The sequence below is a fragment of the Microcaecilia unicolor genome, unplaced genomic scaffold, assembly GCF_901765095.1.
Source record: "Microcaecilia unicolor unplaced genomic scaffold, aMicUni1.1, whole genome shotgun sequence".
Lineage (NCBI taxonomy): Eukaryota > Metazoa > Chordata > Amphibia > Gymnophiona > Siphonopidae > Microcaecilia > Microcaecilia unicolor.
Window position 1 is genome coordinate 39,120 of NW_021963301.1, and position 25,821 is coordinate 64,940.

At 46.7% G+C, this 25,821-nt stretch overlaps 1 protein-coding gene across 1 annotated transcript in view; it reads right to left on the reverse strand.

Moving 5' to 3' along the window:
* The window catches only part of LOC115459158 (telomere length regulation protein TEL2 homolog), a gene marked incomplete at its 3' end in the record, with an annotated part of 72,998 nt that overhangs the window by 36,180 nt on the left and 10,997 nt on the right, over positions 1-25,821 (reverse strand). The window contains exons 4-7 of the mRNA XM_030189031.1: positions 25,198-25,266; positions 16,994-17,141; positions 2,844-2,946; positions 2,532-2,600 (exon numbers count right to left, since the gene is read on the reverse strand). Of these exons, the coding sequence (XP_030044891.1) occupies positions 2,532-2,600; positions 2,844-2,946; positions 16,994-17,141; positions 25,198-25,266 (389 nt within the window). The remainder of the gene's footprint in view (positions 1-2,531; positions 2,601-2,843; positions 2,947-16,993; positions 17,142-25,197; positions 25,267-25,821) is intronic.

Here is a 25,821-nt window from a genome sequence, read left to right on the forward strand (position 1 = left end):
TCCCATTTGGATTGTAATTTACTGTCAGCAGTGCTAACTTTACAGTCATGACTCCTGAGGAAGTAAGCAAAGCCTTGGTTAAAACTGGCTTACAGCAACTGGGGCAGCTATATTCTGCTGCACGGCTAAGTACCTTTCAGGATTTGCAAGCTGGTTATCTTATCCCACACACAGAGTTCTTTTTTCATTGACAAATGCGACATTTGCTACAGAGAAAAAAGTTTTATACAAATGGCTTAATTGGGCTCCAACTCCTTTTGAGGAATTGTTGGACAGAGGCTTTAGGCAATATAAAATGATATCTAGTTTGTATGACATTTGAAGTATATTTCCAATTGGCAGAAAGATTTGGATTTCACACTTACTGACCAAGATCAATCCACAATCTAATACCTTTTGACTTTCCATCTCAGCGAATTTGGTGGAAAATGGAGTGAAATCCCTGTACAGATGATATAGGTCACTGGCCCAAATAGCCCAGTTTCTCCCTTCACGTGAGCATATGGGCAGGAGGGTATCTATATGCATATTTAGTGGGACTGTGCCCCTGTCAGGCATGTTTGCCTTCCCAACAGAGGCTAGACCTATCCTTTTTCTTTACACCTGCCCCAAACTTTGACACCATCAGAGATAGTTAAAGTAATTTTGCCTTGCACAGTGGTGGTTGCCATGAGGTGGCGAAGTGATGGCAAACAAGCGCTCCCTACTCTTGCCCAGGAGGCTTATTATATGAGTAAGTTGACAGCTCAGAAACATGGCAGGGTACTCAAATTTGAAAAATTGTGGGTGCCCTTTCTGTCTTGGTAGCAGCTACCATAACCATACAGACTTTTTTGTTTTCATTTTTATTATTACCCATTAGGTTTCTTTATTCAGATTCAAACTGTTGGGTAGTCAGGACAACTAGACCATAGATAAAACTCACATTGCTTTCAAAGTTTTTTTTGCATTTTGAACCTGGATCTAATTTTTTCTGTTTATGAATGCCAGTAGTACCTTTGAGGATTGATATATCTACGCTTCAGCCTAGAGGGGAGTTGGGGGCAGGGGATTACATATACTTTTATATAATATGATTATATTATATACAGGTTTGTACAAAATTATATTACACACTTGTAATATGCAGGACAAAAATCAAGTCACATTGTTCTATCTTTCCACATGCCCCCAGGCCAACGATGGCCAGCATTTCGCTCAGTTGCTGCAGGGTCCCATACGGCGGGGCATTTTTCTATCGACAGCACTTCTGATCCTTAATGACTGTCGCATCAGGATCAGGAGTGCTGTCGATACATTGGCGATCAAGTGGCGCTTAAATGGCAACTCTGGCTGTTAAGAACTAAGCCCGGCGCTGGGCAAGCTTGTACCGTATTTGGCAAACCAGTTTAGGACTGGATGGAGGTTCAATGGAAACACCAGAAATTTGGAATGCGAGGACAGAGCCATGCAGACTTTTACGATCTGTGTCCCGCAAATGACAAGCTGGATTTGGATAGGCTGGAGTGGGCTTCAACAGCAACTTCAGTTATTGGAACCTATGGACAGGGACTGGGCAGACTTCTACAGTTTATGTCCCAGAAATGCCAAAAAGAGACAATGATCAAGTATTTTATATCACATTCATTGTTTGTATAATCATGACTTGATAACAAATGTGAATGTTGGGCAGACTGGATGGACCGTTCAGGTCTTTATCTGCCGCCATTCACTATGTTACTATGTTATTTCTTTTTTTATGTTGGATAGTGGACCAGCCACTTGCTCTACTGTTATTATTGGAGGTACCAACATGGCTTACTCATGGAAAAAAATTACACTGCAACATGGAGGGCAGTGAGGCAATTTCTAAGGAATGGGAACCCTTCTCGATGCTTTGATGTCATGTTTACTCAGCACTTTGATAAACAATTTGGTAGTATGAGCAGCAACAATGACCCAGGAAGGGGAGAATGGAAAAGGGGAGGGGCAGTGGTGTGGAGAGGAGGAGGATAGGTCTTAATGGAAGAAACAGGGCAATATGCGACTGTGATTATGTTATATAACTGGTATTGCAATGTAGTTGTAGAAAAGCATGTGATATAATATGATCTATATATATAAAAGGCAACCCCAACGTTCTGAAGCCTCCACGGAAGTTGAGGCGCCCGAGATATCCGGTGTGCCCTGGAGTGTCTGCACCGCCCTCGCGTCAAAACGTCATGACGCGTCAAAACGTCATGACGTCGAGGGCGGAGCTATTGACACTCGAGGGCCGAAACGGCCCACAGCGAACAAGGCAAGTAGCTTCAAGGGACGGAGGGAGGGCGAACAAGGCAAGTAGCTTTGAGGGACGGAGGGAGGGGGCCCCTTGCTAGCGCCCGTTTCATTCTGCTCAGAAACGGGCATTTTTTTCCTAGTTTTGAATAATTTGCCCAACACAAAAACAAAAATGATGAACATAAAACAGAAATGCTTATTTCAAATGTATGAGTAATATACAATCTACTTAACACAGAGTTATACAAACAAAAGCAACAATTTCCATATACCTGCATCAATAAAGGACGTCGACTACTGTCAAGGGCCAGGTATCCCAAAAGGCTTTGCAACACAGTGGTCTGTAATAGAGCACATAAAATTGTTACTGTACTTCAAAAGAGAATGAGATTGGTGGGGGTTTGGGAGTAAGAGAAAACAGCAGAGCTAGATGCTTCAGTTCATCATGCAAAAGACATGGCAAAAACCTTAAAATGCCATCTTTTCAAGAAAGCATAACAAGGTAGCACCTCTTGGCTTTAGGCATCAAGCTACAACACATCCACACTGCAGGGGAAGGCTTCTGTGAGGTCTTAGGTTCTTACCTTATATCCATACTGCAGAAGCAACATTTTCTGTGTCAGCACAAACTGTGCCTTCTTATTTTTCATCACCAAGTTCCCCAATAATCTGCAGAGGACAACAGCCCTAGAAAGTGACGTTAATAAATGAAGAATCTAGTCTAAATCTATTATTATAAACACAGAACCAAAAAATAGCATGCTGACTAGGGATAAATTTGGTCTTACCTACTCATTTTTCTTTCCTTGAGCTCAACCAGCCCAGTCCAAACCCGATAGGTTATACCCATCAACCAGCAGATTGAGACAGAGCCTAACAAGCTGGGTGAGCTTCAACCTATAAGAGGCATTGTGCAGATCTTGTAACAAAGCAGAGAATGAGATCAACCCCCCCCCCCCCCCCCCCCCCCACACACACACACACATCAAAAACACTGCAGAAGGAGGGATGCTGACCAGCACAGCACACCAGAAATAAGTACATAAGTACATAAGTAGTGCCATACTGGGAAAGACCAAAGGTCCATCTAGCCCAGCATCCTGTCACCGACAGTGGCCAATCCAGGTCAAGGGCACCTAGCACGCTCCCCAAACGTAAAAAACATTCCAGACAAGTTATACCTAAAAATGCGGAATTTTTCCAAGTCCATTTAATAGCGGTCTATGGACTTGTCCTTTAGGAATCTATCTAACCCCTTTTTAAACTCCGTCAAGCTAACCGCCCGTACCACGTTCTCCGGCAACGAATTCCAGAGTCTAATTACACGTTGGGTGAAGAAAAATTTTCTCCGATTCGTTTTAAATTTACCACACTGTAGCTTCAACTCATGCCCTCTAGTCCTAGTATTTTTGGATAGCGTGAACAGTCGCTTCACATCCACCCGATCCATTCCACTCATTATTTATACACTTCTATCATATCTCCCCTCAGCCGTCTCTTCTCCAAGCTGAAAAGCCCTAGTCTTCTCAGCCTCTCTTCATAGGAAAGTCGTCCCATCCCCACTATCATTTTCGTCGCCCTTCGCTGTACCTTTTCCAATTCTACTATATCTTTTTTGAGATACGGAGACCAGTACTGAACACAATACTCCAGGTGCGGTCGCACCATGGAGCGATACAACGGCATTATAACATCCGCACACCTGGACTCCATACCCTTCCTAATAACACCCAACATTCTATTCGCTTTCCTAGCCGCAGCAGCACACTGAGCAGAAGGTTTCAGCGTATCATCGATGACGACACCCAGATCCCTTTCTTGATCCGTAACTCCTAACGCGGAACCTTGCAAGACGTAGCTATAATTCGGGTTCCTCTTACCCACATGCATCACTTTGCACTTGTCAACATTGAACTTCATCTGCCACTTGCACGCCCATTCTCCCAGTCTCGCAAGGTCCTCCTGTAATCGTTCACATTCCTCCTGCGACTTGACGACCCTGAATAATTTTGTGTCATCGGCGAATTTAATTACCTCACTAGTTATTCCCATCTCTAGGAGCTGCCTTAAATTTTAACCATAGCACACCAGAAAGGGAGTGCTTCTGAACTTATTTGGCTGGACTCCAGGAAAGAAAATTAGCAGGCAAGACCAAATTTTTTCTTTTCATCCACCAGACCAGTCCAGAAATGATAGGATGTAGCAAAACAATCTCACCTGGTGTGGGAAGCTGAAACCCCAGTGGAAGTCTCATGAGGCCGCCGCTGGAAGTCTCAGCAGCCATGTTAAAAGAGCACAGAGGAGAGGATCAATGCTGCCCCAAAGAAGCCACTAGACCACCACGGTACCTCGAGGTATGTGACCGGAGGGCACCCTGTGCTCAGGAGAGGGAAGGCACTTCCAGGGGAATCCCACAGGATCTAGGTCCATCCCCACAGGATTCCCGCGGACCCGGATCCATCCCTGCTGGGTCACTGCAGACATGGAGGGGATCCCAGCGGGAATCCCGCTATCCCCGTTCCCGAGCAGCTCTCTACTCTAAAGGGGCTTGCTTGAGCTTACTCCTAAAGCATAACAAAAACTATTCACAAGGAAAACAGGGCCAAGCCTTTCTTCAGGCCTATCACAAAAACGCCTAGCACCCACCTGGGATTAATCTGTGGCCACCTGGAGCACTGCTCAGGTCTGCCGGCACCTGTGCACGTGCTCTACACTAATCAAATCAAATCAATTCTTGTATATCACTAATATCCCCTTTCCAGGATTCAGTGTGGTTTACATTCTAGCACACTCCTCCCACCAACTGGGTCCTGCTTACCTCTGGGCAAGTCTCCCACTCTCAAGTTATTACCTGGTGATTTCTAAGGACACTGGGGCCACACTCTCTCTTAGTCAGAGCAGGACAACTGAGATAATAAACTAATGGGTTTATTATCAGAAAAGCAGAACAGTGAACGATATAAATTAGATGGAAAAACAACAAGCAATAACAGGTAACTGAAACAAGGATTAACATTAAACTGTCTAAACACTTTGTTACTACCTGGGCAACACCTGGGTAGTTTCAAGAAAATGACTGCTCACAGGTCTTGAACAGGGCCTCAGGGCAGAGATGCTTACCCTCTGTACTCCCTTTCTGAGAGTGGGGAAAATCCAGTACCTCCTTGCTAGAGTTTGAACTCCAGGTTCAATCAGAGCCCAGAGAACCAACTTTGAAAGTATCTGACCAATGGCACTGCAGGTTACCTTCCTACAGGGCTTAAACTGAACAAGAAAACAGCCTTCTCTGCAACAGCTTTAAAACACAGAACAAACACCATCTGCTGGCCAAAGAAGAGAAATACAATGCATGAAAATATTAATGCAATTCACAGGCTTGAACCCCCCCCCCCCCCTATTTCACCACAAGGCCATCTTGTAAAAAGGACAACATCAGGGCAACCAAAGTTCAAAATGGATCCCTAGCCTTTTTTCCTGCACCAGGCCCCAAAGACTCTCCAGCCCCTCACATATGCAAAAACGGAGCAGTTTCTGGAATGCAACAATATGGAGATGACTTCCTCTGAATAGCCCTTGAGCCCCTCTCAAAGGCCAAAACCGCAGCCTTGACTGACCTCTAGAATCCTCTACTTACGTCCCTGTGCCCGATCGGCCGAACGCCTTTGGCTGAAATCCCATGCTGACTTCATACATTTCAAATTTTTGCTGACCTCCTTCCAGTCTGCTCTTTCACTTCCAAAAAGGACTACTACATCCAGTTGACAAACTCTCTTCGCTCAAACCCTCAGCATTTCTTTGCCACACTGAACCCTTCTCCCTCAGCATTTCTTTGCCACACTGAACTCTCTCCTCAAAGTGCCTTCACCTCCAACTCCTCCTTCACTTTCTCCCCAGACTCTGGCTGAGTACTTTCATGATAAGGTTCACAAGATTAAACTTGAATTATCAACCAAGTCACCTCCAATTCTCCTCCTTTAGTCCATTCTCTCAATCCTCCTTCAACTCCTGCCTCCGTTTCTTCCTTTTCTGCAATCACTGAAGCGGAAACTGCACATTTTCTTTCCTCCTCCAAACTGACCTGTTCCTCTGATCCTATTCCTACCCACCTACTTAGCACTCTCTTTCCTACTGTCATCCCTTCTATCTGTCATATCCTCAATTTTTCACTTTCCACTGCAACTGTTCCTGATGTCTTCAAACACACCACAGTTACAACGATCCTCAAAAAAACTTCACTGGACCCTATCTGTCCTTATAACTATCTCCCCATCTCCCTCCTCCCTTTCCTATCCAAGATACTGGAACGTGCTGTTCACTGCTTTTGTGTTGACTTTCTTTCATCTCAAGCTATTCTTGATCCACTTCAATCTGGCTTTCGCCCTCTTCATTGAATTGAAATAGCCCTTGCTAAAGTCTCCAATGACATGTTCCTGGCCAGATCCAAAGGTCTCTATTCTATCTTCTTCTTGATCTATTCGCTGCTTTTGACACTGTTGATCACCGCCTACTCCTCGATACGCTGTCCTCACTCGGATTTCAGGGCTCAGTTCTTTCTTGGTTTTCTTCTTCTCTCTCCCCCATCGCACTTTTAGTGTATACTCTGGCGGATCCTGCTCCACTTCTATCCTACTATCAGTTAGTATAACGCAGGGCTCTGTCTTGGGACCTCTTCTTTTTTCCAGCTATACTTCTTCCCATGGTTACTCTATGTGCTGTGATGAAAACAACTTATTTTTCACAACATTTGATGACCCAGCCAAGAGACTGTAAGAGCTGGACTGCTCAGACAGTGGCTTGAAACCCTACTCCAGTGAACTGGCTCTGATAAACCAATTGTCCAAGTAGGGATGAAATCAAATTCCCTCTCTGTGGAAAGCCTGGACTACCATGATCATTACTTTGGAAAACATCCTCAGAGCCATGGCTAGCCCAAAGGGGAGGGCTTGAAACTGAAATATCACCTGAGAATAGCAAATCTGGAGATACCTCTGGAGAGGTGGCCAGCTCAGGATATGCAAGTAGGCCTCTGAGATCCAACACTGTGAGGAATTCCCTGGTATGCACTGCGGTGATAACCGAGTGCAGGATCATTATCATGAAGTGCAACACCTTGAAAGACCAATTTACAGGACCCCTCTTTCTTTGGGGTCAGAAGGTACCTTACATGGAATAACAGCCCCAAAACTGGTCTCCTAGCATACACAATTTCTCCAGTGTGGCAAACCTGACTGCCTACTTTGCCAAGCCCCTTAGGGAGACTCCATAAATGCATCTCCTAAAGAGGAGAACACTAGCATATATCCACTCCTCACAACATCCAGCATCCATTGGTTGGAGGTTATGGAGAGAGAGAGAAGCCAGGATCCCTTCACAGGTGTCCCCTGTGGACAGGGAAGGGACCCAGACTCCTCTGGAAATTCCCAACAACCACCTGCAGCCAGTTGCAGATCCTATCTTTGGACCTCCCCACTTCACTGGGTGACTGGTTCTCCAACTGAGCCCAGGAACCTTCATCAGACCAGCCCTGCACATCCATCACCATCTGCTACAGAGTATACTGGATTTCTAGAGCTGCACACTGTCTCTCATAGGCCAAAGCTCGCAACTTGTTAGATTATGTTTCCATCTGCTGATTGATGGGCATAATCCATCAGTCTGGACTGATCTGGTGGACGAAAAGGAATAGGTACTTTGAAGATTACTCTGACAGCTGAACATATAAAATGCTATAAATAAGCCACATGAGGGAGTCATGAAAGTGTTGATTAGTAGATATTGTACAGAGTATATAAAAGAAATTCTGAGCCTCCCCCTTCTCATGCGCAGTCTAAAAATGGTAACTGATATGAGAACAGATTATATAGAAGCAGACTTTTTGGAAGCGGTTCAGAATAGCAAGGATCTAACTGAAGGAATATAGTTATATGAGATGCATTATAAAGTGTTGCATGTTTATACACACACCCAACTTGGACCAGTAAGGTGTGTCGTCTATTATCAAAATATAAAGTCTCTGAAGGTACTTATATACATTGTTGGTAGGAAAGCCCAATAATTATGGAATACTGGCGAAAGTTATGGGTCCGTTTAGAACAAATGTTACATCAATCTATACCTATAACAAAAGAAGGAAAAATTAGTTCTTACCTGATAATTTCCTTTCCATTAGTCTCAATTAGAGAGCTGCACGGGAACGGAGATAGCAGGAATCCCGCGGGCATGGACCCAGGTCCTGCGGGGTTCCCACTGTACTGCAGGCAAGCCAAGCTTTGCCTTCCCTCCCACGAGCCTCAGGGTGCCCTCACGAGCATACCTGAATACACCCTGATGGTCTAGTGGCTTCTTCAGGGCAGGAAAGATCCCCACTCTTTCCCGCCCACTGCCTCAAATCCTCTCACTGCCACCGTTTCTTTAAAATGGCTGCTGAGACTTCCGCAAAAGTCTTGAGAGGCCACCGCCTGAAGTCTCGACAACCATTTTAAAGAAACAGCAGCAGCGGGCAGGAAAGAGTGGGGATCTTTCTTGCCCCGAAGAGGCCACTAGACCACCAGGATGCACTGAGGTACGTTCAGGGGAGGGCACTCAAGGGTGGATGGGAGGTGGATGAATGGAGTCAAGCGTGGATGAGAGGGAGAGGTCTGTATAAAGGGTGGAGTGTGGGTGCAGGGAGGAAGGAAAAAATGGGTAAGGGGGACACAGCCATGGGGGGGGGGGAGAAGAGAAAAGGGCAACTAGAGTACATGAGATGGAAGGGATGGAGAAGAGAGGGGGACATGCTGCTCATGGATGTTTGCTTTTTTGGAAAAGTGTGTATCTTTTTTTAATTTTGTATTTAAGAGTAGAGAAGAAAATGATTTATGTTACTTTTACCTGTATTTTTACTGCTTATACAATCTGGCTTTCTGGTGGGGGGGGGGGGGGGGAGGTCAAGGTAACTGCAGTGCGGTGCAGCAGAGGCTGGTTGGGCCAGGGCTGAGATGGAAGAGCACTTGCGGCAGGCTGGGTTACAGTCCTACTGGGACAGCTTAGATTTCTGATCAATCCAGAGACTTGTGGGTTATCTCCATCTACCAGCAGGTGGGGAACAGAGAGAATGCTAGAGATCTGCCATACATCCTCCTGTGCAGTAGCTTCACTTCCAGTATTCTATCTCAGCAGGTGGCTAGACATACTCTGTGCAGTTCTCTGTTGACCTGATCCCCCAGGTGAAGTTGGGTCGGGGGGGGGGGGGTCTGGAGAGCACAGGATCTGATCTCTAGGGTAAACCTGGGGGTGCAAGGTCCCTCCCACCCCGCTCCCCCATTTCCTTGCTCGCACTGGTGTTACTGGTATTTCTGCCCCAAGGTTAAACAGAGGAGCCAAACACTTTCATGGAGCAAGATGTGTGGTGCCTTACTTTGGGATGAGCCGTTAGCACCATTTAGAGACTGTTGTGCCTCTGCAACTGACTTGAAGACTACACATTGTAAATGGCTCTTATTTTTCTTAGGGCCAGTTTCCTAAATCAAGGCTGCCCCCACCGAGATAGCAAAGCGCTGCTCCCAATGTGGGAGATGGTGCACAACTTGTTTCAGCGCCTCTTCCTCCAGCTCCCCTCTATCCGGACTTGGCACGCAAACTTCTCTGGCTTTGTCCGCAGGCAGAATGTTTGGAGAGCTCCGAGGAGGAGGAGAGTTCCCACTCCCAGGGATCTAGCAGGTTCTGAATGAGGAAATCTGCCTGAACATTCAGCTCCCCCACAAGGTTCTAGATTGATCTGGGAGATGACATGGTCTTTTAGACTGGAGGATGAATTAGAATCTGATAAAACTGCTTTTTTTGTGTGCAAGTCATAATTGCAAAATAAAATGCATTTTACTGCAATGGATGCATTCTGAGTCCCCAACTGTAATGTTGTGGAGAAATCAGATGAACACACACACTCTTGTGTATGGAACATTTTCAATTTTCCACCAGGGATTGTGAAGCGTAGAAACGTAGTAGTAGTAGTAGTAGGGAGTGAAGATAACACTTCATTAACGTATGGACTCCTTTTCTTTATTCTCTTGTATGCGAATCATGCTTCTAATTGGTTTGAGGACTTAGGTCACTTCAGTTTTCCATTTTTTTTTCTCATTTTGAGGCCTGTTGTTTAATCAGTATGCCAGCCACATTCCTCAACCTACCTGATTTTATGTTTATATTTATTATAAAATTTGACATACTGCCTTTTCTAAAAGGAAAGTCAAAGCAGTTAACAATGTACAGTGGGGGAAATAAGTATTTGATCCCTTGCTGATTTTGTAAGTTTGCCCACTGACAAAGACATGAGCAGCCCATAATTGAAGGGTAGGTTATTGGTAACAGTGAGAGATAGCACATCACAAATTTAATCCGGAAAATCACATTGTGGAAAGTATATGAATTTATTTGCATTCTGCAGAGGGAAATAAGTATTTGATCCCCCACCAACCAGTAAGAGATCTGGCCCCTACAGACCAGGTAGATGCTCCAAATCAACTCGTTACCTGCATGACAGACAGCTGTCGGCAATGGTCACCTGTATGAAAGACACCTGTCCACAGACTCAGTGAATCAGTCAGACTCTAACCTCTACAAAATGGCCAAGAGCAAGGAGCTGTCTAAGGATGTCAGGGACAAGATCATACACCTGCACAAGGCTGGAATGGGCTACAAAACCATCAGTAAGACGCTGGGCGAGAAGGAGACAACTGTTGGTGCCATAGTAAGAAAATGGAAGAAGTACAAAATGACTGTCAATCGACAAAGATCTGGGGCTCCACGCAAAATCTCACCTCGTGGGGTATCCTTGATCATGAGGAAGGTTAGAAATCAGCCTACAACTACAAGGGGGGAACTTGTCAATGATCTCAAGGCAGCTGGGACCACTGTCACCACGAAAACCATTGGTAACACATTACGACATAACGGATTGCAATCCTGCAGTGCCCGCAAGGTCCCCCTGCTCCGGAAGGCACATGTGACGGCCCGTCTGAAGTTTGCCAGTGAACACCTGGATGATGCCGAGAGTGATTGGGAGAAGGTGCTGTGGTCAGATGAGACAAAAATTGAGCTCTTTAGCATGAACTCAACTCGCCGTGTTTGGAGGAAGAGAAATGCTGCCTATGACCCAAAGAACACCGTCCCCACTGTCAAGCATGGAGGTGGAAATGTTATGTTTTGGGGGTGTTTCTCTGCTAAGGGCACAGGACTACTTCACCGCATCAATGGGAGAATGGATGGGGCCATGTACCGTACAATTCTGAGTGACAACCTCCTTCCCTCCGCCAGGGCCTTAAAAATGGGTCGTGGCTGGGTCTTCCAGCACGACAATGACCCAAAACATACAGCCAAGGCAACAAAGGAGTGGCTTAGGAAGAAGCACATTAGGGTCATGGAGTGGCCTAGCCAGTCACCAGACCTTAATCCCATTGAAAACTTATGGAGGGAGCTGAAGCTGCGAGTTGCCAAGCGACAGCCCAGAACTCTTAATGATTTAGAGATGATCTGCAAAGAGGAGTGGACCAAAATTCCTCCTGACATGTGTGCAAGCCTCATCATCAACTACAGAAGACGTCTGACCGCTGTGCTTGCCAACAAGGGTTTTGCCACCAAGTATTAGGTCTTGTTTGCCAGAGGGATTAAATACTTATTTCCCTCTGCAGAATGCAAATAAATTCATATACTTTCCACAATGTGATTTTCCGGATTTAATTTGTGATGTGCTATCTCTCACTGTTACCAATAACCTACCCTTCAATTATGGGCTGCTCATGTCTTTGTCAGTGGGCAAACTCACAAAATCAGCAAGGGATCAAATACTTATTTCCCCCACTGTATTTATTTGGATTTTACTCACACCTTTTTCAGTAGTAGCTCAAGGTGAGTTACATTCGGTATTTATATATAAAAATTCCACATAAAATCTTGAGTATACAACAGAAGTACTTTATTAACAGGTGACCTGCTTTACCCTCTCTATTTGTACTACATAAAATCTTGAGAAATAGAACTCCAATTAAGATAGGAAAGGATACAATACATACAAGTAGGAAACATTAAAGAGAAAGAGAAAAGAAGTGGGTCAATATGGAGTGTGGAGACTCAATGCATACCTATAGAATCGGTGTTTAATTAGGGACAATCCCAAAAGCTATCTGGAAATAATAGTGTGATGAAACGCCTAGCCACCTGCCTGGGGCTAACCCTGCAGCCACCTTGAGGGTCTGTCTTCAGCACAGCTCAAGTCTGCCTGCATCTGCTGCTTGTGCTCTACACTACCACCACCCTCTACCCCACTGACTGGGTCTCACTTGCCTCTGGGCGAGTCTTCCACTCTCAGGTTTTCCCCTAGTGATTTCTAGGTTACTGGGGCTACACAGTTCCCAGAAAACACTCACAGACCCAACACACAAACCACCAGTATTTTTTGTCAGGCCAAGATACTGAAAGGAGTTAATTGAAGAGAGTCAGTGGTGCAGCTGGTTTATTCACATGTCAAAAAAATCAGGAGGTGACAGAATGGGGCTTGAGCTAATATTAGAGTTGTAAGACAGTGAGTACTGCAGCATTGGAGATCTTATTCTGAAAATAAAAGACCAACGATTTGGCTGAAGAAAAGGCCCAAGTATGTTGTATAGGCCCGTGATGCGTCAGATCTACGAATGTCTGAAACAATTTCTTTGAAGGATTGTACTCACTCTGCTGCTCCCCAGTATCTCTCCACACTCGTCCTTCCCTACACCCCTTCCCGTGCACTCCGCTCCATGGATAAATCCTTCTTATCTGTTCCCTTCTCCACTACTGCCAACTCCAGACTTCGCGCCTTCTGTCTCGCTGCACCCTACGCCTGGAATAAACTTCCTGAGCCCCTACGTCTTGCCCCATCCTTGGCCACCTTTACTACTACTACTATTTAACATTTCTAGAGCGCTACAAAGTGTACGCAGCGCTGTACAAACACAGAAGAAAGACAGTCCCTGCTCAAAGAGCTTACAATCTAATAGACAAAAAGTAAAGCATTTAAATTTAAAATATTTAAGCAGTCAAGCACAAGAGAACAGTCACAGAAGGACAGAAGATGTTGAAGGGTGGTCAGTGTGATTAGGTGTAACTCTGGTTGGAGTAGTGGGAGAAGGTGATAGAAGAATAGAAATGGGTGAGGTAAAGTAATGAGTGGGTTGATAGGGAGGTTATATAAGACATGTCACTCTAGGGGTGGGTGGGTAGAGGGGTAGGGTGGGTGGAAGCAGGAGAAGGTATTCTCTGCAGCCTATCTGTGAGATGGAAAATGCTCTCTGAAGCTGCTGCTATAAGTTGTTAGTTTTCTCTCCCTGAAAGAGATCCAAGCCACACCCACGAAGTTCAAAGGGGAGGAAATGGCAGTGCTTGATGAAAAAGAGAGCTCAGTTTGATAGGAGATATACTATAGGATGTCATTCTGAGGCCAGGCTAAGTCTAAAGCAGGAGAAGGTATTCTCTGCAGCCTATCTGTGAGATGGAAAATGCTCTCTGAAGCTGCTGCTATAAGTTGTTAGTTTTCTCTCCCTGAAAGAGATCCAAGCCACACCCACGAAGTTCAAAGGGGAGGAAATGGCAGTGCTTGATGAAAAAGAGAGCTCAGTTTGATAGGAGATATACTATAGGATGTCATTCTGAGGCCAGGCTAAGTCTAAAGCAGGAGAAGGTATTCTCTGCAGCCTATCTGTGAGATGGAAAATGCTCTCTGAAGCTGCTGCTATAAGTTGTTAGTTTTCTCTCCCTGAAAGAGATCCAAGCCACACCCACGAAGTTCAAACTGTCAGTGGGGAGGGTGAGGGGAGGAAATGGCAGTGCTTGATGAAAAAGAGAGCTCAGTTTGATAGGAGATATACTATAGGATGTCATTCTGAGGCCAGGCTAAGTCTAAAGCAGGAGAAGGTATTCTCTGCAGCCTATCTGTGAGATGGAAAATGCTCTCTGAAGCTGCTGCTATAAGTTGTTAGTTTTCTCTCCCTGAAAGAGATCCAAGCCACACCCACGAAGTTCAAACTGTCAGTGGGGAGGGTGAGGGGAGGAAATGGCAGTGCTTGATGAAAAAGAGAGCTCAGTTTGATAGGAGATATACTATAGGATGTCATTCTGAGGCCAGGCTAAGTCTAAAGCAGGAGAAGGTATTCTCTGCAGCCTATCTGTGAGATGGAAAATGCTCTCTGAAGCTGCTGCTATAAGTTGTTAGTTTTCTCTCCCTGAAAGAGATCCAAGCCACACCCACGAAGTTCAAACTGTCAGTGGGGAGGGTGAGGGGAGGAAATGGCAGTGCTTGATGAAAAAGAGAGCTCAGTTTGATAGGAGATATACTATAGGATGTCATTCTGAGGCCAGGCTAAGTCTAAAGCAGGAGAAGGTATTCTCTGCAGCCTATCTTTAAATCTAGACTGAAAGCCCACCTCTTTAACATTGCTTTTGACTCGTAACCACTTGTAACCACTCGCCTCCACCTACCCTCCTCTCTTCCTTCCCGTTCACATTAATTGATTTGATTTGCTTACTTTATTTATTTTTTGTCTATTAGATTGTAAGCTCTTTGAGCAGGGACTGTCTTTCTTCTATGTTTGTGCAGCGCTGCGTACGCCTTGTAGCGCTATAGAAATGCTAAATAGTAGTAGTAGTAGTAGATTTTGCAAATTATTAATAGCTTTAATGTAATCATTTCTTTTTGCCGTTTTAACTTCACTGTTATAAAAGTTTGCAAGATTTCTGAATTCACTATGTGCATTAGCATTTTTCTGGCTTTTCCTCCAGAGTTGCTCAGACTGCCATAGCTGGCGTTTTAATAGCAAAAGGCTGTTATGAACCAGGGGACTAGGTTGCAAGGAAGCTGCAGTTGTGGTAAATGATGCATCAGAGGAATTGGGGCACTAGAGAGGAATCCCAGCATACAGCATTCTTCTATTTAGCATATCCAGAAAATTATCTGGCAGGAAAGAAAAAAAAAGTGGCTGACATGTAGTGGAGTCCCAAGAAATAAATCGAGAAGTACAGCTATGAACAGGTTGCTCACTTTTTGGTAGCTGGGTGAGAATAGGAATCACTAAGGAAGTGAGTAGTAATAAGTGATCAGTTCAGGGCAGGAGTAATGTGTGTAGAGGCACTTTGAATCACTTTGTAAAAGGACAAGATCTAGTGTGTGCCCTGCTGCATGTGTAGGGAAATCTACCAATTGGGAAAGGTGAATGTCATTCAGAAAAGAAAGGAATGCAGATGGTCTGGAGGAACAGATATCATCTACATGAATGTTGACATCACCCACAACAATAAGATTTGGAAACCACGTAGAAGCATCTGCTAAGGTTTGAATGAATGCCTCCCAAAGCTGTTTAATGGGCGTTTGAGGAAGATAAATCTTAAGTGTACATGAACAAGGCATGGCTACTAAGAACTAAGTTTTCCGGATACAAGAAATCCGAGGATGGAAGTTAAATTGCCATAAGTAAGGAAGATAAACAAATTGTCACATCTCCACCTCTTTTCAATATTCTGGCAAAGTGGAATGCCTGAACATTGTAAGCCACATTGAGCCTGTAAATAGGTGGGAAAATGTGGGATACAAATGCAACAAATAAATAAATGTCACTAGATGGCACACATTGATGTAAATAGGTTTCCTTACCATCCCAGAGCCAAGTTTCTGTGAGACATAAAATGTCTAAACAGTCGGAAGAAAAAAAGATCCTGTATCAAAGTTATCTTGGCGCTCATAAATCGACAATTAAGGAGACCAAATTGAAGGGAGGTTGGGTTAATAGTGGGAGCAGAACGCTCCCTATTGAACGTCTTAGTAATTGGGGGTTATAAAAGTGACTGTGGTGTACAAGCTATAAGACAGAAGCGACGCAAGGCAACACTGTAATGATTTACCTTAAAAGAAAAACGTTATCTACAGCCCCAGATTGTCGTAATGGGCGAGTCTTTCGGGTCAGACCAGAGAGTTTGGAAGGGCAGCATCATGATTGCTGAAAGGAAGCTTAGAGCAATTCAGGAAGTCGAGTATTATATGAAGGATTTCACCCCCCGAGTTGGCCCCAAGAAGCTCGCCCAAGGAGCAGGACCCGCTTCTTGGGCTTGTGCTGCCACAGTGTCATATGCCACCAGCAGTTTGAATATGTGGGTAACTTCTGAGGACATCCTTACGTGGTAGTCACATGACAGTAGCTCAAGAGTCCGCGAGGATTGGGGACTCAAGATAAAGTGCAGTAATGCAATGATCCTGTAGTAAAAACAAAGACAACACTACTCAAGAGTGGTAGACAAGTATCCAGACAGGAACAGCGGGTATCACTGAGAGGAAAGCTAGATAAGGTGAAAGTTGTAACATATTGTGGGGGGGGGGGGGGGGGGGGGGGGGGGGGGAGGGATAAAAAAAAGGGGAAGATTCTAGTAATTGGATGTGATAATGTGTTTCTTATTCTGTTTGACTATGATATCACTTTAATATGTTTGTAAGGTTCTTTCAACAAAGATATTACATAAAATGTCGTAAATAAACATGGGAAGCAGCCCAACACAGATATAGACTCTATCCAGCAGCAAGAGTTACTACAGGGAGCGACATAAGTATGTCAGCTATGCAAGAGTTCAAAATTAACTCAAGTCCATTCAGGAATTAGCAGCATACATAAAGTCAAACCCTCAACATATCAAGAAACTGGTTTTAAATTTGACTGTTAAGGAAAATAACTGTTTAATCTCTTACCCAGGTGCCATCTGAACAAATCCAGAAACTACAGCCTCCATCCAGCGGTCTGGAACAGATTCCACTAGCCTCCAGCACATCCTCTGCCAGATGCAGTCCAACTGGGTGAAAGCTGTCAAGCGAGGCAGCACCACGCTCAGAACCTCCTCTGCAGGGGGAAAGCAATAGATGATGTACCTTCCCAAGAAATGGACAGTTCCCAAAGCAGAGAGAAAACTCACAGAGTTACTCTCAAAGCATCTATATTCAGACACCACTGATAAAGATAACTTTTTCACTGACTTTAGTACAGCAACTCTGTTGGAGGTGTGTGGTGTTTGAGGCAATTTTTGTCATATATTTTACTGCGTGATTTTATATCAACTCGTTTGTTAAAGGTTTTTAAGAAATAATCTTGGCTACACTTTGGTCCTTGATCATTTCCACTGTTTGGTTGCTGCTCTTTTTCGCGGAGATTTGTCCCTCTTCTTTGCTTGCATAGAATATTGTTGCACATAAAGGTTTTAATAGAATTGCCAATGCCTCATACTTAAAGTACTGCAGTACAATGAGATATATACTTGTAAGTGACTAAGGCAGATGTGTTCAGGGAAGGGCTTGGGCGGAGTCACATATTTTACGTGTGTATTCTGTAAAATATGGGCTAACACATATGCAAGCTCTTGAGCTATTTCAATATAGGCATAATTTCAGCTAATATTTTGTAAAGACATGAGTGCCTACATGTCTTTATGAAATAGGTTATAAACAGGCACCTTCTCCACCACCAAACCTAGACAACCTGTTATAAAAATTACCCTATATGCCCTATTCACACCAACTTTTCAAGATATACTGGATCCAAGGAGATCCTGACAAAATATTTAAATTTTGGAGTTGCATGTACAGACCTTGCTGCCAACACTTATCAGGCATCACATTGATTTGTACCGAAGTAAAGCAACTCCTGGAGACTGGAGTTGAAAGGAACACAACCGTAATAAATTTAACAAGATTGAAAAGGTGTATGCCATAGGGTACACAAAATTTCCAAAAAGCATTTTACACAATCAGGGGGCTAGCTTTGACAAACAGTTGGAAAAGGTAAAATTATGTATCATACCTGATAATTTTCTTTCCATTAATCATAGCTGATCAATCCATAGACTGGTGGGTTGTGTCCATCTACCAGCAGGTGGAGATAGAGAGCAAACTTTTGCCTCCCTATATGTGGTCATGTGCTGCCGGAAACTCCTCAGTATGTCGATATCAAAGCTCCATCCGCAGGACTCAGCACTTAGAGAATTACACCCACGAAGGGACACTCTGCCCAGCTCACCACCGCCGAAACGGGGGAGGGGAATTAACCCAGCTCATCCCCACACAAGTGGGGGAGGGGAATCCGTCCAGCTCATCTCCGCGGAGCGGGGGAGGGACACCACACCCGCCGATGCGGGGGGATCTGGCTTATCCTGCAACCGCAACCGCGGGAGGAGCTGACTGACCCTAACACCGCTGAAGCGGGAGGGGTACAAAGCTGCCCTACAGCCGCACGAAGCGGGAGAGAGTGCCGGCAGAATTTAAATCTCAATCCAGCCCCGTGAAACGGAGGGGAGAGGAATGCAGCAGCTCACTGTAACACAAACTCGTCTCAACTCTTGAAGAATCCAAGTGAAAGAAGAACTTGAACACGAAGTCCTCCTGAAGTAACTGAAGGCTAAACTTGAACCTAAAATTCAACCAGAATATAAACAGTACAGATATCTGGGAGGGGCTATGGATTGATCAGCTATGATTAATGGAAAGAAAATTATCAGGTATGATACATAATTTTACCTTCCATATCATCAAGCTGATCAATCCATAGACTGGTGGGATGTACCGAAGCAGTACTCACCCAGGGCGGGACATAGAAATCCCTGACCGCAACACTGAAGCTCCAAACCGGGCCTCCGCCCGAGCAGCCACAGTCAAGCGGTAATGCCTGGCAAAGGTATGGGCCTTCCCCGCAGCCACCTAAGCCGCTGCAATGGCTTCCTTGCCCATCTTGCCACTGTAGGCTTAGAAGCCTGCAGACCCTTACGAGGACCTGTAAACAGGACAAACAGATGATCCGATTTCCGGAAATCATTGGTCACTTCCAAGTATCTGATGATGACTCGTCTCACATCCAGAAAATTGAGAGCAGAGTAATCCTCTGGGTAGACCTCCCTACGAAAGGAAGGGAGACAGAGCTGCTGAATCACATGGAAGCGAAAAACAATCTTGGGCAGGAAGGAAGGCACTGTGCGAATAGTCACTCCTGCCTCAGTGAACTGCAGAAAAAACTCTCGACATGAGAGTGCCTGGAGCTCGGAAACTCTTCTGGCTGAAGTGATAGCCACCAAAAAGACTGCTTTCAACGTCAGGTCTTTCAGAGATGCCCTCGACAAGGGTTCAAAAGGCGGCTTCTGCAATGCTCTTAGCACCAGGTTGAGATTCCACGCAGGCACCACTGAGTGCAGAGGAGGGCGCAGGGGATTAACTCCCTTGAGAAAGCGCACCACATCTGGCTGCGAAGCCAGGGAAGCACCCTTCAGGCGGCCCCTGAAGCAAGCCAGAGCCGCTACCTGAACTTTCAGGGAACTGAGCGACAGGCCTTTGTCCAGACCTTCTTGCAGGAACGCCAACACTGAAGAAATTGGAGCAGTGAAGGGAGAAAGTGAGCCTGCTTCACACCACGCTGCAAAGATACGCCAAACCCTGGCGTAAGCAGTAGAAGTAGAGCGCTTCCTCGCTCTCAGCATAGTGGCGATGACCTTGTCTGAGAAGCCCTTCTTTCTCAGACGCTGACGCTCAATAGCCAGGCCGTAAGACCAAAGGGGGAGGGATCCTCCATCACCACGGGACCCTGATGTAACAGGCCCTGCTCCACTGGCAGCCGCAGAGGATCGCCGACTGAGAGCCTGATCAAGTCCGCATACCAGGGACGTCTGGACCAAGCCGGACCCACCAGGATTACCCTGCCGGGATGCTTTGCCACCCGGTCTAGCACCCTGCCCAACATGGGCCAGGGCGGGAACACATAGAGAAGCTCTTGTGTCGGCCACTGTTGGAGAAGAGCATCTACTCCCAGGGATCGAGGGTCCCGTCCTCTGCTGAAAAAGCGCGGCACTTGGCAATTGGCCGATGACGCCATCAGATCTAGGCTCGGCTGGCCCCAGCGCTTCGTGATGTCCAAGAACGCCTGAACAGATAGCCGCCACTCTCCGGGCTCCAAGGCATGGCGACTGAGAAAGTCCGCCTTGACATTCATGACTCCGGCAATGTGGGCCGCTGACAGCTGTTCCAGGTTCGCTTCCGCCCACTGGCATAGATTCATGGCCTCCTTGGCTAGAGGGGCGCTCTTGGTACCTCCCTGGCAGTTGACATAGGCCACAGCCGTGGCATTGTCCGACAGGACCCGTACAGGCTTCAACACCAGTACCGGGATGAACTCCAACAACACCAACCGAATGGCTCTGAGTTCCAGGAGGTTGATAGACCACTTGCCTCTGCAGGAGACCAGAGCCCCTGCGCTGTCCTTCCCAAGCAGTGGGCTCCCCAGCCCATCAAAGAGGCGTCTGTCGTGACGACAATCCACTCCGGGGTCACCAGAGGCATTCCTGCAGGCAACTTGTCTGTCTGCGTCCACCAGCTCAGCGCCTTGCGCACTGCTGGGTCCAAGGGAAGGCGCACAGCATAATCCTCCGACATCGGAGTCCAGCGCAGCAGCAAAGATTGTTGTAGTGGTCTCCTATGAGCCCTGGCCCAGGGCACTACTTCCATCGTGGCCATCATAGAGCCCAACAGCTGCACGTAGTCCCAAGCCCGAATAGGAGAGGCTACTAGGAACTAGTCCACCTGAGCCTGAAGCTTGACAATCCGATTGTCTGGCAGGAACACTCTGCCCACTTGGGTGTCGAATCGAACTCCCAGATACTCCAGGGACTGAGACGGGCGCAGCTGGCTTTACTCCCAGTTGATGATCCACCCCAGGGAGCTCAAAAGAGCAACCACCCGGTTCACAGCTTTGCCGCACTCTGCATAAGAGGGGGCTTGGATCAACCAGTCGTCCAGATAAGGATGGACTTGAACTCCTTCCTTCCTCAGGAAGGCCGCGATGACCACCATTATTTTGGAGAAGGTCCGCGGAGCAGTAGCCAACCCGAACGGGAGGGCTCTGAACTGGAAGTGTCGGCCCAGTACTGCAAAACGCAGAAAGCGTTGATGAGGAGGCCAGATGGGAATATGCAAGTACGCTTCCTTGATGTCCAAGGATGCCAGGAACTCTCCTGCCTTCACTGCCGCTATAACAGAGCGGAGGGTCTCCATGCGAAAGTACCGAACTTTCAAGGCCCAATTGACCCCTTTGAGGTCGAGGATAGGCCGTACAGAACCTCCTTTCTTTGGTATCACAAAGAAAAAGGAGTAACATCCCTTGCCAAGCTGATTTTCTGGCACCGGAACGACCGCCCCCAGGCGGATCAGATTGTTCAAGGTCTGCTGCACTACCACAGCTTGACCGGAGACTTGCAGGGAGAGAGTACAAACCCGTCTTTTAAGGGTCGGCAGAACTCTAGCTTGTAGCCGTCTCTGATGACTTCCAGCACCCAAGCGTCTGAAGTTATTGTGGTCCACTCGCCCATAAACGAGGACAGCCGTCCTCCAATCTGCACTGGGGCGTGGACCAAGGCCCCGTCATTGGGTACGAGACCCTGGGGGAGGACCGGAGGGGACACCTCCGGGACGGCGGTCTCTGCGAAAGGAATGCTGCTTGGGGGAGAAGTTCCTCTTGAAGGAAGAGGGGGCAGAGGAGCCCGACCTGCCCGGGCGGTACCGACGGGCTTCCTGAAACCGTCCTCTGGAGGTACCAGGGCGAGTACTAGCCCGAGCCCTGACCTCTGGTAACTTCTTGCCCTTAGACGTGCCGAGATCGGTCACGATTTTGTCCAGCTCGACCCCAAAGAGCAGCTTGCCTTTAAAAGGCAATCTAGCCAGGCGGGATTTAGAGGCGTGGTCAGCAGACCAATGTTTCAGCCAAAGCCACCGCCGCGCAGAGATTGTCTGAGCCATGCCTTTCGCTGAGGCCCTCAAGACATCATACAGCAAGTCTGCCAAGTAGGCTAAGCCCGATTCCAGGGCCGGCCAATCAGCCCTCAAGGAAAGATCCGAGGGGAAAGCCCGCTGCACCATAGTCAGGCACGCCCTGGCCACATAGGAGCCACAAATTGAGGCCTGCAAACTTAAAGCAGCTGCCTCAAAGGACGACCTTAAGGCCGCCTCCAATCTTCTGTCTTGGGCGTCCTTTAGGGCCGTGCCACCTTCCACCGGCAACGCCGTTTTCTTAGTCACCGCAGTGATTAAAGAATCCATGGTAGGCCACAGATAGGCCTCACGTTCACTTTCAGTCAAAGGATAGAGGCGGGACATAGCCCTAGCCACTTTAAGGCTCGCTTCCGGGACATCCCATTGAGCCGCAATTAAGGTGTGCATGGCATCATGCACGTGGAAGGTTCTAGGCGGGTGCTTCGTCCCCAGCATAATGGCAGGGCCAACAGGGGCTGAGGGAGAGACGTCCTCCGGAGAGGAAATCTTCAAAGTGTCCATGGCCTGTACCAACAGGTTGGACAAATCGTCTGAGCTAAAAAGCCGCGCTGCAGAGGGGTCATCCGCTCCATCCGAGCGGGGATCCGTCTCCTCCAAGGAATCCGCAAAGGACCGTTGGGAGACCTCAGATACGCTGCCCTCATCTACATCGGAGGAGACAAAGTCCTCCAAGGCCTGGGAATCAACCTGAGGGCGTTTACCTCTGGGAACCTCAACCTCTTTACCAGACGAGGGAGCCGGGGCAGCGTGTTGCATAAGGAAGGCCTGATGCAGCAGCAAAACAAACTCGGGGGAGAAACCCCCCAGACTGTGTACTTCCGCAGCCTGGGCAACAGGCCTAGACGCACCCTCAACCGGCGCTCGCAAGAGCGGGGGAGACATGCTGCGCATCCAAAATGGCGTCCGGCGCGACACTCCGCGAAGGAGCCGCGCGGGAAGAACGGCGCTTAACTTTAGCCGCTTTTGTGCCGTCGCCCAAATTAAGGGCGTTCATGGCATTAATGTCTCCAACCTCAAGGGCGGCCCAAGAAGAAGCCGTCCGAGCCGCGTGGCCGGCCAAGATGGCGGAGGCGAGGAGCGGTGGATGGGCGTTTATGGCGGGAAAAATCGCCACGCCGGAGGAAGGACCGGGACATTCATCGGCCACGAAACTGTCACCCAACAAGGGCGAATCAGGCTTTAAGACCCCCGCATCCCCTCTAGAAGCGCCCAAGCGATCCGGGGAGCGACTCTTTACGCCCTCGCCCTCCGACGCCATATGCCACGTGGAGATAAATCGGGGAACCCCCTGCCCGCTATAAAAAGGTAAAAATTACCTGCTGTCCGCTCCGAGCTGTAACGACCTGGTGTCCCAGTGAGTAGCTGCAATAAACGTTTAAATAAACGTCGAAATAAACGCCTTTAAGGACGTTCAAAATTTTTTTTTTTTTTTTTTTAACGGAGCCAGCGGGAGGGGGGAGAAAAGGAGGGACCTGGCACCACCAGGTTTGCACTTGCTCAAAAGAGCCCTCAACCCCAGGCACTCAACAAAACCTAAAAATTAGGCTTGGAGGCCTAGCCAGAGCTGCTGCTGTGTGTGACCACCACCTGCTGAGATAGAGAACATACTGAGGAGTTTCCGGCAGCACATGACCACATATAGGGAGGCAAAAGTTTGCTCTCTATCTCCACCTGCTGGTAGATGGACACAACCCACCAGTCTATGGATTGATCAGCTTGATGATATGGAAAAGTCCATTTTGGCTCTTATGTTTCAACTGTTTTATTGACACCACAAACTTAGTACAACTCATTAGATGCAATGTTACATATCATAAAACACAAACAGTATCTGAACATCAAAGCACTGAAGCGATGCCAAACTTTTATTGATAGTCACCTCACTCAACCCCTCCAGCCCCCCTCCCAGCGCCTCCTTCCCCCATACTTCTATGCATTTACGGAGGCGTGTTGGTGGTTCACATATCAGGCGGATTCATTTGTCCAGTCTCTTGCCTCCACATGTCTGGAGTACCACCCTTCTCCACATCGTCCATTCTCCAGCAAATATAGTAACATAGTAGATGACGGCAGAAAAAGACCTGCACAGTCTATCCAGTCTGCCCAACAAGATAAACTCATATGGGTATCCTTACCTTGATTTGTACCTGCCTTTTTCAGGGCATAGACTGTACAAGTCTGCCCAGCAGTATTTCCCGCCTCCCAACCACCAGTCCCGCCTCCCATCACCGGCTCTGGCACAGACCGTATAAGTCTGCCCTCCACTATCCTCACCTCCCAACCACCAACCCCTCTTCCCCCACCACCCAATGAGGATCCAATCCTACTGCACAGGATTCCTTTATGCATATCCCCCTTGAACTAAGGGTACCAAGATCTATGTAAAGCTTCATTGCAGCAATGATTTTGTACAGAATCCTATTTCTCACTATTACTCAATAACCTCCATTCCTTCCACCCCCATTTTGGCTCTTATTGTAGCCCTCTCTCAAAATATAAAATTTCACTCAAAACCGTTCAAATGCTCTCTCTGCTGAAACTAGGTCACAGACAAATGGACAGATAATCTCCCCATAGTGCTTCTGAACCCAATCCTTGGGGCACACCCAGCCAGTCAGACTTTCAAGATACTCACAATGAACATGCATGACACAGATTTGTATTCCAAGGAGGCAGTGCATGCAAATTTCTCATGCATATTCATTGTGGATATCCTGAAAACCTGACTTGCTGGTTGTGCCCTGAGGACTGGGCTAAGAACCACTAAGAACCACTGCCATTAGGTATTGACCCCTTTCATAAATTATTCCTATGAAACTAGTCCTCTGAAAATACAAGGAAAGTGTAAAAGGATCACAAAGAAGAGACCCAAGAATAAAACCCAAACAGCTAAGACAAGCTGATTATTCTGAAAAATCCTACTAGCACTGCAGTTTTAAACAGTATCATTCTAGGATCTAGGATGTGATTGGAATGAATGTGCGTCTCCATTTAAATACATGAGCACAGGTGCAAGACTGTTAGCAGTATAGTGAAACATCTCTAGGGCCTCACATTCCCCTTTCCAAGCAGGTTGGGTGGTGTCAAATAGAACTTACCTCTGCGTCCCTGCAAGCAAACCTTCCCCAGCACCTGTGACACAAAGGAGATGGAACAGTTCTTCCCATCTGCTCAGGAAAAAAAAAAAAAAAAGTCAGCGAACAAAAAAAAGTAAAAGTAGCACTACTAGAGTAGGGATAGTGAGGGAAGAAGGAACAACAACATATAAAACTGACTCTATCCAGTCTCACTTCAACAAAAGAACCTCACTAGAAATCACTGTTCTGGGTCTCCAATACCTCACTGCAGCAATGAGCACTTGGACTTTGGATACAAACACAGAATATGCCCACTTGCAGCATGTATATGTTTACCACAGTCCCCAACCCTAAACCTGCTAGTGAAATCATGTACAATGCTGTAAAAGATGTATTAAAGTTTACTAAACCAATAGCAAAAAAAACAACTTATGTTTCTGAGATGCAAAGATCGAATGGGAACTTTCATGGGCTTAGATAGGACCTGCAGGGGTAAAAACAGAAATTACACAGGTAAAAAGGCTGAATCTATGAAACAGATTTTCAGCCAGCTAAATATATGCTTATACTGCATATTTTCAGTCACAGTATAAAAAAAAAAAAAGAGAGAGTTCTGAGGGGACAGAATTTGATCTGGGAAGAAAA